The 13591-nt window shown below is 39.0% G+C and overlaps 1 protein-coding gene across 3 annotated transcripts in view; it reads right to left on the bottom strand.

Moving 5' to 3' along the window:
- Window positions 1-3913: 3913 nt before the first annotated feature.
- The window catches only part of NAA16 (N-alpha-acetyltransferase 16, NatA auxiliary subunit), a 71121-nt gene continuing 61443 nt past the window's right edge, over window positions 3914-13591 (bottom strand). For all 3 annotated transcript variants that reach the window (XM_074564666.1, XM_074564679.1, XM_074564671.1), the window contains 7 exons: window positions 12994-13207; window positions 10753-10946; window positions 9960-10068; window positions 9393-9491; window positions 8676-8819; window positions 6011-6108; window positions 3914-5741 (listed from right to left, as the gene is read on the bottom strand). In XM_074564666.1, coding sequence (XP_074420767.1) covers window positions 5541-5741; window positions 6011-6108; window positions 8676-8819; window positions 9393-9491; window positions 9960-10068; window positions 10753-10946; window positions 12994-13207 — 1059 coding nt within the window. In that variant the 3' untranslated portion in view covers window positions 3914-5540. The remainder of the gene's footprint in view (window positions 5742-6010; window positions 6109-8675; window positions 8820-9392; window positions 9492-9959; window positions 10069-10752; window positions 10947-12993; window positions 13208-13591) is intronic.

Raw genomic sequence — 13591 nt, 5'->3', positions numbered from 1 at the left:
TGCTCAAGTTTGTGCCTGTTACCTCTTATCCTGCCATGGCATTGAGAAAGGTGTGTGTTAAGCCATTGCATCCAGGATTACTCGGGCTACGAGTCTTCCTTAAAGCAGACCTCAAAGAGCAGACACTAACTTAACACTTAGGTGGTGTTGTGCCAGGCTTAGCACTCCACACAGACATGAATTGTCATGGAGAGCAAGTTTACAAGCCCTCATCAAGTAGGAGGAGACAAGAGAGGGAAAGAGAAGACCTGCAGAGATAGCAATAGCTGATGTTTCTGGAGAAAAAAGGGGTCTCTGCAGCCAATTCTGTCGTGGTAGGTCAGGCCAGTGTGGCCACCAGCCGCTGTGGTCCTCATTCCTCAGGAAGGCCCGGGCTTCTGCCATGACAGGCAATGCTGACGAGAGTTTGTCTAATAGTAAACAGCCAAACACCGAGGAAACTTTATTTGGATCAATTAGTTATTGCTGCCATTTCCCCAGTGCCCGCTTCTGCTCCTTAGAGATGGCCGGTATTGTGAGATCGTCCGTGAAACACGCTAGGAGAAACCATGCACGGCCATAGCCAGGGCTCTGTTTGAGCAAACCCAGGAGGAGCACAGTTTCTTCCAGAAAAACTTACTTCTGGGAGGTAATTGAGAGGAATTTGTACCTTCTGTGAATGGAAGGCCATGAACAAAATATTCAAAGCCTGATACAGCTGTGTGTGGGCTGCTCCTCATATTGATTTGACTGCTACTCACATTTGATTAGACTTTGCTGTCTCTTCCCTGTCTATCTATGTATAATCGGGAGATAACCAACCGACATTGGCTGGGTGAGGTTCCTGCTAAGCTGTTCATTTGAATCCGCTCACAGAAGCGAACAGCAAGTGCCAGAGCCTGAAGCAGGGAGAGAGGCTGGAGGAGAAGTACGGCGGGGAGACGGCAGAAAGTTTTTAGCAGCAAATTGTCAGATGCGCTCACGAAATCCTGTGAATCTACATCTTTCAGCACAACGTGTTACAGTCAAGGTGGCACCTCAGAAGCAAAAAGGATATCAGTCTTGCAGATCTCCGTATTGCAATAACTATTTTTAGATATTTGGCATCCTGAGGTGCCCATGGCTTTGAATTGGACATTGGGGTTCCCTGGCAGCAGAGCTGTCCAACCTTTTGATTTTTGATGAATTCCCTGCTTACTGAAAAAGAAATTCCCTAGGGAAGCTTTAGGCTTCTAAAGAGAAGATTTGCACCTATTGATGTCACTACAGGCTTGTTTGGCTTTTGTTGTCTCTGTGTCCTGGAGAAGCACCTGGCGGATACTTCAGTGTAAACAAATCATAGAATGGTAGGGGTTGGAAGTGGCTTTTGGGCATCATCTAGTGCAGCCCCCCTGCCTGAGCAGGGTCACCTAGAGCAGGTTGCACAGGAACGTGACCAGGCGGGTTTTGAATATCTCGAGACGGAGACTCCACCACCTCTCTGGGCAGCCTGTTCCAGTGCTCTGCCACCCTCAAAGTCAAGAAGTTTTTCCTCATGTTGAGATGGAACTTCCTGTGTTCCAGCTTGTGCCCGTTGCCCCTTGTCCTATTGCTGGGCATCACTGAAAAGAGTCTGACCCCATCCTCTTGACACCACCCCTTTAGATATTTATAAGCATTGATGAGGCCCCCTCTCAGTCTTCTCTTCTCCAGGCTGAACAGACCCAGGTCTCTCAGCCTTTCCTCAAAAGAGAGGTGCTCCAGTCCCTTGATTATCTTTGTAGCCCTCCGCTGGACTCTCTCCAGCAGTTCCCTGTCCTTCTTGAACCTGGGGGCCCAGAGCTGGACACAGTACTCCAGATGTGGCCTCAGCAGGGCAGAGTAGAGGGGGAGGATGACCTCCCTTGACCTGCTGGCCACGCTCTTTTTAATGCCCCCCAGGAGACCATTGGCCTTCTTGGCCACAAGGGCAAACCCCACAGCTGAGTGTCGTAGTCCCGAACAGTGCAATGACAGTAAAGTACCTGCTGACATTTCTGTACTAGTTCATGTCTGGATGCTCTGCAACACCCGAGCTAACCATCAGAGCACGTCCTCACCACCTGGATTAGCACTCAGCCTCTCAGCAAACAACTCATGGTCTCTCCTATGGATCCCAAAGTAGTAAATTTATCCATGGCAAACCTAACTGCTTCAGTTCATTGCTTTGAATTTCCCTAGAAAGACAGTTAGACCTGCAGGGAACGTTATTAATTGAAATAATAGTTCCTTCAACTTCAGGTACTCTCTGAGCTCATTTCAAATATAATCACTGTGTGGCTTAGCTAAAATTTGGTTAAACATATCCAGTGACAATTAACAGACTCCTTTTATGCCTGACACCTTTTGTGGATCCCTGGATATCTTTTGCACTAGTATTTACAGAACCAGGCCTCAAGCAGGTATAGTTTGCTTACGTTTATAGATCGTTTTTATGACAGTTTATTACTTGTGGTATAAACCCTTGTCTTGAACTAGGACTGCTCTGTGCTAGGCACTCTGCACAGGGAACAGGAAAACAGCTCCTGCTCTGGTCCTCCCTCCCTGGTTTGCTTTAAGTTTGACCATTTCTCATATGAAATCAGTCCTGGAACTACCATGTGTTTCCTTCTCCCGCCTTACTGCATACCTAAAATACCTCTAGGAACCTCTCAAAACGTGAAGCTTCTCTTAAGCGTCAACAGCACGTTCTCAAATACTTTGTCTAGACTTGAAATATGCTTAAGCAGCGACGTCTGAGTGGTGGACAGACAGCATGTTTAGTCCATGATAAATTAACTGGAGCCAAGGCTCATCAAGGCCAATACATTCTGCCTCAGCTTACAGGCAGTAGAGGAAGACTACAGCTTCTCTTCAGAAGCCTGACCGACGCTTTCTGCATATTTTGGGATCTCCCAAAAGGTGCTTCTGACCATCTGTGGGCTCAGATACCCTCTCCCGGTGTCTCTGTTCTCAGCAGGTATGAAATAAGCTCAAGCAACTCCGCTCTCAACTTCAGATCCCCAAGTCAATGCCAAGGAGTGCTGGGTTACGTGAATACAAGTCTAGTTCAGCCATTTAAGCAGATACAAAGCACCAATGACCCCTCTGCACTGCCTGGAAGAAAAAAAAAGAAGACAGCGTTTTCTTGCGCGCTTACTATGAAACCAGAAAACAAACACGACCACAGCCTTTCGTGGCTGCGAAAGCATTCTGGATGCAAGGCTTCCCTCTACTGGGAAAATCCGTGAACTGACCACTTCTCGTTAACACCTCTGGTTTCAGCCACAAAAAACCAAATGCCAAAAGTACGTACAATGATGCTGTTGAACCAGCAAGTGGCAAGTGCATTCACATCCGGAAACATCATTATGCTTCAATCTTTCGTGACACACTTAAAGCTTGACCCCTTCCTAGCCGAGGGATTCATTATTTGGGAAGCCTGAAGACGCTAGAGCTGAAGAGATGTGAGAAACTGCCCTTTCCACCGTAATTGCTAATTCTGGACTAAACTTTTGTGATCCACACGACTATCAGGTACAGGATTTTCCATTAGGGCCTGGGCTTTTGGAACAGGCTTATTCCCTAGGATGAGAAGTATCCCTCTAGGGTACAGCTGAGCCAGAACAATCCCATTATGACCAACCACCTCTCCCTCCTTGAGACATCTTTGAGCAAGTTGTTCCGCAGCAAGCGGCACGGTGAATATGTAGGATAAAAACATCTCGCCATATTTCTCAGGGCAGCGTGTTACTATATAGAGAGATACATGTCTCAATGTGCTAAATAGTGATTTTTATGCTTTTTTTCTTAACTACTTACAGAGTTCCTGTTAAACCAGTGAATGTTGCAACTGAGTGGGAAAAAAACCTAATAAATGTGATGGACCTAAGTTTGATGTCCATAAATACGCAAAAATTCCAAACCAAAGGCAAGTGTGTACAAAATAATTTATTACAGCATAACATATGTTGGCAATATTTTACAGTGAGTTTTCCATTCAACAATTTTGAATCTAAACAGATGACACACAAAGGAGAATTTTAATTAGAACAGTTTATTTGTCTTAATAAAATCCCCTCTTCGTGAACTTATATTTGCCTTTGAGGGGCTAGTTAATATTACTGAAATTATTTACATTGCAGTGAAATAAAAACAAACCGAGATCGAATGATTCCATTACAGTTTCCAGAAAACAGATTTTCTGTACAAGCCACAGTATAGTTATGTTTTGATAGCAGTTCTTATAGAATGTAAAGCTGTCATATGTAGCCATTTTGTCCGGCAATACTATGCTTTAAATAGGTATATTAGATTCAGACTTCCGTTTTGATGTGTTGTATATTTAATAGTTAATGCACCAGAATATAAAGTAAGAAAAAGGTTCATTGTGATTTGTAGTCAGCCTCTTTGTGCTCCCTTAAGTAGTTTTTAAATGTAAAACATACTCCTCACATACCATGTGCTTTGTAGCACCTAAAGCAATAGTATTTAGTCGTGAGAAGTACTGGAGTATTGGCCGTAAGTGGACAACTAAGGCCTTTTAATGGAGGTAATACAGTAAACCTACCAGTGAATTTTTTACGATGTAGAGAAGAACTGTATTCCCCCATTACTGTACCTTACGCACTTGCCCAAAATTGGAGCAGCTTTTTCAACTTAAGTGTCAATAGGGGAACAGATGGGGAGAAACCAGAAGGAAGAGGAGGAAAGGGGAAGGATGGAACGAAAGACAAACAACAGTATCGAATTCGTTATGTTTTCACAGGGAATTGCTTCAGGATACTCAAAAATGTTAAACTGACCATAAACTTAAGGAAACAATAGCTATGGAACACAAGGTAGATAGAATAGTTTTCAAAAAGCCTTAGTTTTTTTTTTAACACAAACCTAATCTTCGTATCCATCAACACTGGTTCCATGTAAGACACACACCTGACAAAAACATGCAAAGCCCCAAGCTTTCATTGTCACTGTGCTTCAAAACAAACCAAGCTGACCAAAGATTTAAAAAACAAAAAACAAAAAACAAAAAAAAAACAACAAAAAAAACCCCAACAAACAATAAAACCCAAAGAAACCCAGAAAAAAACCTAAAAAAACCAGTAAAAGACAAAGAGGGCAGTTCAAGCAGCACCTCAGTCTTAATCTGCTAATAATGCTCAAATGATAATTTATTAACAAGATATGATCACATTTATCTGTATATGTAACGACACTTATGTGAAAGCAGTCTTTAACATCCATAATTTTTGTGAGGGAGGGCTGATGGATTATTAGAAGACTTAAAACTGTACAAGTATAAACATGAAAAATGCTGATTAAGGATAATGTTTACATAAATATTGGCAGTTTTTGTTGGGAGGAAAAAAAAAATAACTAAAAGCATACTCCATTTCATTTAACTATCCAAATATTTTGTTTTATACCTGTTAAAGATATTAAAATACAACCTGGAGAAGTAAACCCTGATCTGTATCCAGCCAGCATGTAATGAGAGTCAGAGTTTCGTATACGCGTGTGCATGTTGGGTATAACGCACACCCGGGCTCACGCACACGACTTCAAATTTCATTAGACAGCAAATCATGGTTAATGGCTGTATGATTCACAGATGCAATGCTGCTATCGTCCTCGTTTGTGGCAGGCATAAAGGCAGACGTAAAAGGAAACAGTTTATGACATGCTGCTTGATATTCTTCGCATTGACTGTGGCAGCTTCCAAAACTGCCATCAAGCAGCGCCTCAAAAACCTTTGTTAACGTCTAAAGAAACAAAAGTAACAGTTAATAAATGTGATTTATAGAATTGCTTTTCTACTAAAAGATGTACTGTTAAACAATATTAATCTCAGCAAGTTCTCTGTTGGCATTCAGATATCTTATAGTTACTTAGGTGAAAAAAACCTGAAACCTTGTCCTTTCAAATACTACTAATATATCATGGTACATGAAGCATGTACGTTACCCTGCAGTTAAATGTAAGTTATTTAAGATCCCACACATTTTTTGGCTTGAGGTACTGTATCTTTTACCTTCACGTTTTTGTCTCTCATGTTTTTATCCAATCTAGTAGCAACAGCAATTGCTTTTTCTTGTCTTGATTTGTCCAGGAAATACATCATCTTTGCACCTTATCGTAAGAAACAACACAATATTTAGATAAGTGTTCCTAAATGCAATACCGCACGTACAGACACACAGAATCCGAAACCGTGCAAATCAATATGAATTAAGACTTCTTGCAAGTTTTAATAAACCACATTTTCCTCTCTTATTTGTAACTTAAAACTAACGAAACTAATTTTCTATTTTCTAAGCTATTTTGAAATTTATTAGAAGCGTAAGGATTGAGTAATGGAGGAGATCTGCTTCTGCAAAACTGAAATGCCTCACGTTACTGAAACACACGTACAGAGTATATTGGTGACTAAGCCCTTCAAATCAGCAGGCTAAATGAAATCCGTCCTCCAAACGTACGAGTGAGTAAAATATATTTTCTCAGTGATACTCTGAATTCTTTTGAAAAGTACTGGAGATAAGCGAATAGAGCTATGAAAAAATTATGGAACACAGTCCCGAAGAAACTCTCCAGCTTCTTGGACCACGAACAGTTTATTAAGATGCATCTGGGCATCTCAGCAAAATATTATGTTGCTCCTCGTATCGTAACTGCCTTGATTTAAAATCTCATCTTAATGAACATGCAGACGTTTCATACACTTTCCTTTTCCCAAACACAAAGTCCGGGCACACTTCACTACATAATCTACTACAAAGAACAAAAACTTAAGAAATCATTTTACTGAAATAATTAAAACCCCACATTCTGAGTGTATTATCTCTTCTTGCTCAACTCATTTCCCAGATTATTAAAATTTTTTTCCTAATTAAAGAAACTTTCCTAATTCTTACTGCTTATTATATCCAGGTTTCAGAAAATAAATTGCCAGACTGAATATATTTGGGTTTGATTCATCATTGTCAAAAAACTTATGAAATTTAACCTAGTTACATTTGTTTACAGGGAGGTTATGGTACAGAAACCCAAAGGGATTAAAATTCTGCTCATAATTTTTTTACTAGTAATCATTTTAAGCTAAAACACTCATTTGTACTCTCAGACAACAAAGGTTTAGGTCTTTCAGACCTTTCCATTTTCAAACTTGAATTAAAGGTGACAGTTTAAGTAGTTATCTACTGTACAGTAGATAAGTCAATCTCTTCAAATCTGCCTCAGCATAAACAGAAGACTGACACGTAGGCGAAGACCCAGAGCTACCAAGGGCATGTCTACAGTTAGTTCACTCATTTCACTTTAAAATCCTAATCCCACGTTTGTTCCCACTGCCTGTAAATTGATACACTGTTGGATCACAGCCATCAATGGACCCTAAGGTTCACTGATTGACCCTACGGAGGTTTTACACATTGAAGTCCCTCATCTCCACTGAATGTGAATAGACTCACTTTCTTCAAAGGGCTCCCTGACACCTCTCTTAACATGGGTGCCACCACTGTCCATGATCTAGCTTGGCTCCTTCTCAAAGTCAATAAAGATGTAGGCAGTGTGAAGCCAAACTTGGAATTGTGACAGTCTTCGCCTGTACAATTACTATGACAAAGTGACTACACTATTTTCCATAACAACGGAGGGCCAGAAAATAGAACTCGGAAAACATCCAGTTAGATGCCCAACAATGACAAGAGTGGAAGGACACATCTGTAAGAATGAGCAGCAATTGCCTGCCAAGAAATCTATATTGACTTCCCAAATCTTGAGCCTGCTCACAGGAAAAGAAGTGCAAGTATTCCTCTCAGGATGCTGCCCTGAAACAGGGATCTTTTAGTGGCCTCTGTAAGTTTGGGGTAAGTTACCTAACCTTCCTTTAAGACATAAACAATCCTCTGAGGCTAACTTTCTCTAGTGATTCTGGACAGGCCCTGGGTAACTTTTACAAACTAGGTGAGATTAGTACTGTTCTAAGTACTTTAAATGCCTGATAAATCTACACTTATTTTTTTTTCTTCCTAACTGCTGGAGAGGTGTTCTGTTTTCTCCTCTTCTAGCTTCTCAGGTGACATCAATTTTTATTCCAAACCTTTCTGTACTCAGTAGACATGACAAATTTCAATTCCACCTTCCTTTGACTTACCTCCAGCAGCTACTTGCACCTCTTCTACACAAATAGGGGAAGACTCTCATATTTCAACATTTTCATTGTTGACCATGAAGCAGAAAAGCAAAACTAGCATAACAAGTTTGTCATGATATTTTTATTGATGCTGTTGCTACATGACAAAGCTAGGAGTAGGAAGAGAGACATTCCAGCTGATGAGAAAGCAGGGGAAAGCACTGCTTCTATTATATAGGATTTTTTGGTTTGTATTTTCTAATCATTTCAAAATTAGAACCTGCAACAGCAGGGATGACAGTGCTTCCATACTTGAATATCTCTAGGGGTTTTATTGCACACTTTTTGGAGGTAAGAAGCACATTCCTTATGCATCTAATAAAGAAGTCAATGAGGGTGTTTGGTTTTTTTAACATGGTAAAAGCAGGCAGCAAAAACTCAAGGTAAACATGTGAATTTCTAGCTCGTTGGAATTTATGTACGAATTATAGATTGCAGATAAAGATTCTGGATTTAAATCACTTAAATCATCTACTTTTCAAGAGCATTAAAAAGCTAAACAAACCTGACAGCTGGTGCTGAATGGAGGTAGCGTTGTGTTTGAGAAATTCTTCATTAAAACTTTCCAAGTTTTTATTAACAAAGATTTTCTGCATTTCTTGAGTTAGGACCTTGCTCACAATTTCCGGGAGGTTACTATGGTCAGATACTAGAAGGGGGAAGGTAAGAGCGAGAGAAGCAAAAAGAGCCATTTAAACAACTAGAAAACAGTATGAAACCACAAACATCACTGCTAAAATTCCCATTTTTAAAATTAGGGCACAGAAAGAAAACACAAATTTCCATTCAAAACACATCACAAGCAGTTATACTGATGCATTTATAGATGAAACAGTCATCAAGGATGCTCTGTCATGTAAACTTCCTGCTGAACGTGTGCTTTGCTTCAAGTCAAAATCTCCCATATTTGCCACTTTTCTTAAAACTTAAGAATTTCAAGGATCTCTGGAACACCTACTCTCTGTGAAATCTAGCCAAAGTGAGTTATTGGGTCCACCTGGTGGATTAACGGAGGAAAGAGCATAATATAATACATGCACAGTACCCTGCGTAGTACTTTCTTGGGTATTACCACGGAAAACAAGCCGTCTATTTCTATTCTTATTTTATATCAGTTTGTGTTTCAAGAGTATTTATACATTGCAAAAATATGTAGTTACGCCTTTGTACAACGTAACTTCCTGTATCTTTTTACATACATGCGTACTTCCTACACACATACCAGCTTTAGAGAATTTAATCAAGCACTCGTGTAGCCATGGGTTATTACTGTTGATGGCAAAAGCTCTTTTGACAGACTGTAACATTAACAGGAACTTTCCTGTGGGAAGGAAAAAAAAACAACAAAAACATACCAAGATTAAGAATACAGAACTTCTTCTCTGTTTCACTGTTTCTTTTAGTAAATCTAGTACAAATATTAGAAACATCAATGCCCACACAGAATTAAAAAGAAGATTTAATTTTTCCCATCCTAATTCTTGAATAACAGAAATGTCTGCTGCTCAAACTCTGGCAACACTGCATAGGTGTTACTGTTTGGCTTTGTTTTCCCCTAGATAATTAAAGATCACACTGCAAATATCTCTCTACCGCATTTATCGGTATCTACTACAACTTACTTTGTTCTTTCCTCTACTTTTCCTATTATTACTGGATACGATGCAAACCCCAACTTCAGTCAAGTAAAGATCTATTCCAGAGCACTTTAGGCTACACTCAGATAACACAGGTTGCAGTGAAGGGTTTAAAATTTTGTAGAGCAAAATAAAATCATGCGGTACTTTACCTTTTCTGAAGTATATTTCAAATGCTAATAAATGTGTTTCTATGTCATCTCCAATAAGATTCTTAAGTGGTATAAGGAACTTAATGGCTTCTTCTAATGGATTTTCTACCTGTTTTAATGAAAACACAGTGAAATTTAAAACTTAAAATAAATGTCAAATAAAACCCACCAAGGATAGTTTCCATTATTCAGTGCATTTAAATAATCAGAGGCCAAAAGCGAACTTTCTGAATTAAAAGTGTTTGCTCATTATTTCATGTTGACAAAGACGGCATCATGGCTAACTCTGGCACTGCCTATGTAGCGTGCTCAGCGTTGTAATTTAGTATTTAGGAAACAATTAAATACAATCACCTTAGACAGCAAGCTTAAACTTCTGAAGTCACTGTGATAAAGGAGGCAGTTCTTTGTACTTAGAGCAATACTGGCTCATGTCTTCAAATTTTGTGAACTGCTATCACATTTCTGTTAGTTTTTCCTCTATTCACTGTACAAAAAACAGAGTTCTTCAGACAAAAACCATCTTCTTGTTCAGTATCTATTTTAATGAAGGATGGCCTACTGTTCAAAAAAACCTCAAATTTAAAGAAAGTAACAATATTATTAATAATATTTGACTTATTAGAGGAAAAAATGACTTTTTTTAGTGTAAACAGACAACAAAAAGGTATCTTTGCATAGAAAAATAATTTTATAGAAACACCTGGATTCTTTCAGTGGAACCTGACAGTAATCGCTTATTATAGGCTTTTTATGAAAATCACATGAATTTAACATGAAAGACCATGCTAACCCTTTCCAGTTTTTCAGGAACTAGCTCTTCCCTGGGTCCACTAGTTTCCTCCTCTTCTTCATCTCGCTTTTTCTTTTGATTCTTTTGTTGTCGCTCTCTTTCTGCATGTTTTCTTTCCTCTTCAAGTTTTGCTTTCTTCTGTGCTCTTCTTTGCTTGCTAAGCATTTTCTTCAATTCTTTGGCTGAGAGATTTTCTACAGATTAAAGTAACAAACAGATAACTTATATTCACAGAGTATTTAATTAAAAAATCTTGTTTCTCTCAAACACCCAGCCATCCCACTAAGCTCCTCCCCCATCTCAAAATGGCATACTTTTACAGTGATTTCCAGAAATATCAGCATTTGCCAGACTATCATCACTATATAGTCCAACATTACTACTGGATTACTATTTACGGCATAACACAACACTCTCATGTATTTGTTATAGAAGCCTCAACTGTTTGAAAGGTTAACTACATGAAATTGTTGTATCTATGGCAGGTTTTGCCTCAGAAGTGGTTTTCAAGGGTAATACTAAGCTCCCATATTGACCATAGCTCAGTTTCCTTTCCATGCTAACTAGAAACACCCAGACGGATTTACACTCCATCTTAAAACAAGCTTGCTATCTTTCATTAAAGTGTCTGAACAACATACAGCCATGATAACTGCATTGATTTTCTGCAAACACCACGGAATAGCTAAATGGATGCAAGTAAAAACTGATATTGTTTAGGGTGAGGAGAGGTCAAATATTCTGGTATGTATTAGCAGGACCATTATATGTACCTCCAGTCTGGTTGCTGTGTTCAGATTTTTAGATTGGACAAGCATTTACATAAACCAAGACAGTTTAACGGCTGCATGAAAAGCAGAACACACAAAACATGGGTTTCCTACATTTCACACAGAAGCGAGGAGCCTCCAGCCTTTCCATTCACCCTTTTTTTTCCTTCCCTGCCATCCCACTGACCTGACCAGTTTAGCCCGAATAATATTGTAGTTTCCAGTCTGCTTACTGTGGTGTTTCACTGAGAACAGAATCTGTGCTAATAATGTGTCAAGGAACAGAAGAATGCGCTACTGAGGGACTAACACTTTTTTTTTTTGTGGCTATGGCACCATGACCTCTCTACTGGGGCCAGCCACCACTCTGAAACAGGGAAGGAAGGAGAAGCAAGTGTTCTTTTTAACTCAGTTCATACAGTGCTATCATGCCCTGTGGATGAGCCTACTGAATGTCTATGTTTCTATGACATATTGCTATCAGGATCCTCTGTCACACACTGATCTTCCACTATATATAGAAACAAATTAAAATCGGAGAGAAAAAAAGATGCAAGTCGAACCGTGCTGTGAAATGTGTCTCTTTTTATACGTACTTCATTATACATAGGCAGATATGGAGAAAACTTATTATTCACTTCTGAATGAAAGGTAAAATTGTATTGGCAATATTAAGTGGCATTTTTCGTTCAGTTTAACTTTTTTTAACCCATGTCAAATATTTTTCCCTTTGTAAAGTGCTAGACATTAATTGCACCCCTTTAGTCAACAGCCACTGCAGTGTTGACAGTAGCTGCGATTCCACAAACGGAGAAGCAACTACTTATCTTAAAGGAAAAAACCTCATAACTCATTTGTCATTGAAGCCTCATTTTTCCAAACCACACCCCACTGGTTTCTTAAGAAAGCCTGCTTTTCACTTAATGCTAGTTTTAAATTGTTTCCCAAATGTATTAATCTTGCTAATATACACTTATGCATGTTTTCTTTGGTCCTGAAGTCATGTGAAAAAAGGCTGAAGTGTAACACAGGATTAACTAGTATTACTATGGAATAAATTAAATACACTAAATCAAAACTAAATTCTTACAATTCAGACTGCTTTCCCACAAAATCTATCCAGCGTTTCATAGTTTGTCTGTTACTGACATTTATCTTTTGTTTAAATGGATAAATGGCTGAACTGAATTCGATTTTTCTTTTTAATGTTCTGAAATGCCACTCATCCCCAAGGACTCCGACTACAGCTAGGTTCATTCGTGTACTAGTTTTACAACACGATGAGAGAAAAGAGAGGAAGAAAGCTGTAGCATGTTACCTGTGATCTCACCAGTCATCAAATCGTGACAGAAAAGAGGAAAAACTTGTGTATGTTACAACTCATATTTGTTCTATTAGCACATAACTTACTTAGCTTAATAAGCTTTTACATGCGTCATACACATATGAGCCTCCATTATGGTCTAGGTACCTGAATTCACTTCTTGTTCTTTGCTTTCATTGGTAAGAGGATTATCATGGAGCTTCAGGTAGATTTCAATTGCTGACCGAGCAGCCTTGAAGTAGAAGGCATGTTTCCTGAGCACATCTTCTAATCTCAAAAGGTCTACATAGGCACGGAGAGTCATCTTTCTCATACAGTATGTGTGGAAGTCAAATTGATCATCCGTTATCTCAAAAAAATGCTTCAAGAAAAAAAAGAACACACACACACAACTCTTATGCGCTTCCCTTGCTTCATCTATTTTTTTAGTTAGATGGAGGTGAATAAAGTTACAACTGATTATTTACATAAAATATTTAACAGGCATAGAAATATCCGTATAATACTGACTGTCCAAGGGAACCTCTCAGCAGGGGAAAAAACCCACGCTGAAAAATCTCACTTTCATAACAAAAACTATAATGTGATTGTTCAAAGACTTAGGCACCCTTTCAAAGCCAACTGAAATGTTGTTGTTCTGATTAAAAAAAAAAAAAAAAAGAGCTGGCAAAAGACAGCATAAAGTTAATGTACAAATAGTTGTATAGTTGGGAGACATGGTATTTTATATTGAATCCTTTTCACT

This window comes from Larus michahellis, chromosome 1, assembly GCF_964199755.1.
Source record: "Larus michahellis chromosome 1, bLarMic1.1, whole genome shotgun sequence".
Lineage (NCBI taxonomy): Eukaryota > Metazoa > Chordata > Aves > Charadriiformes > Laridae > Larus > Larus michahellis.
This window is presented reverse-complemented; position numbering and strand designations above follow the sequence as displayed.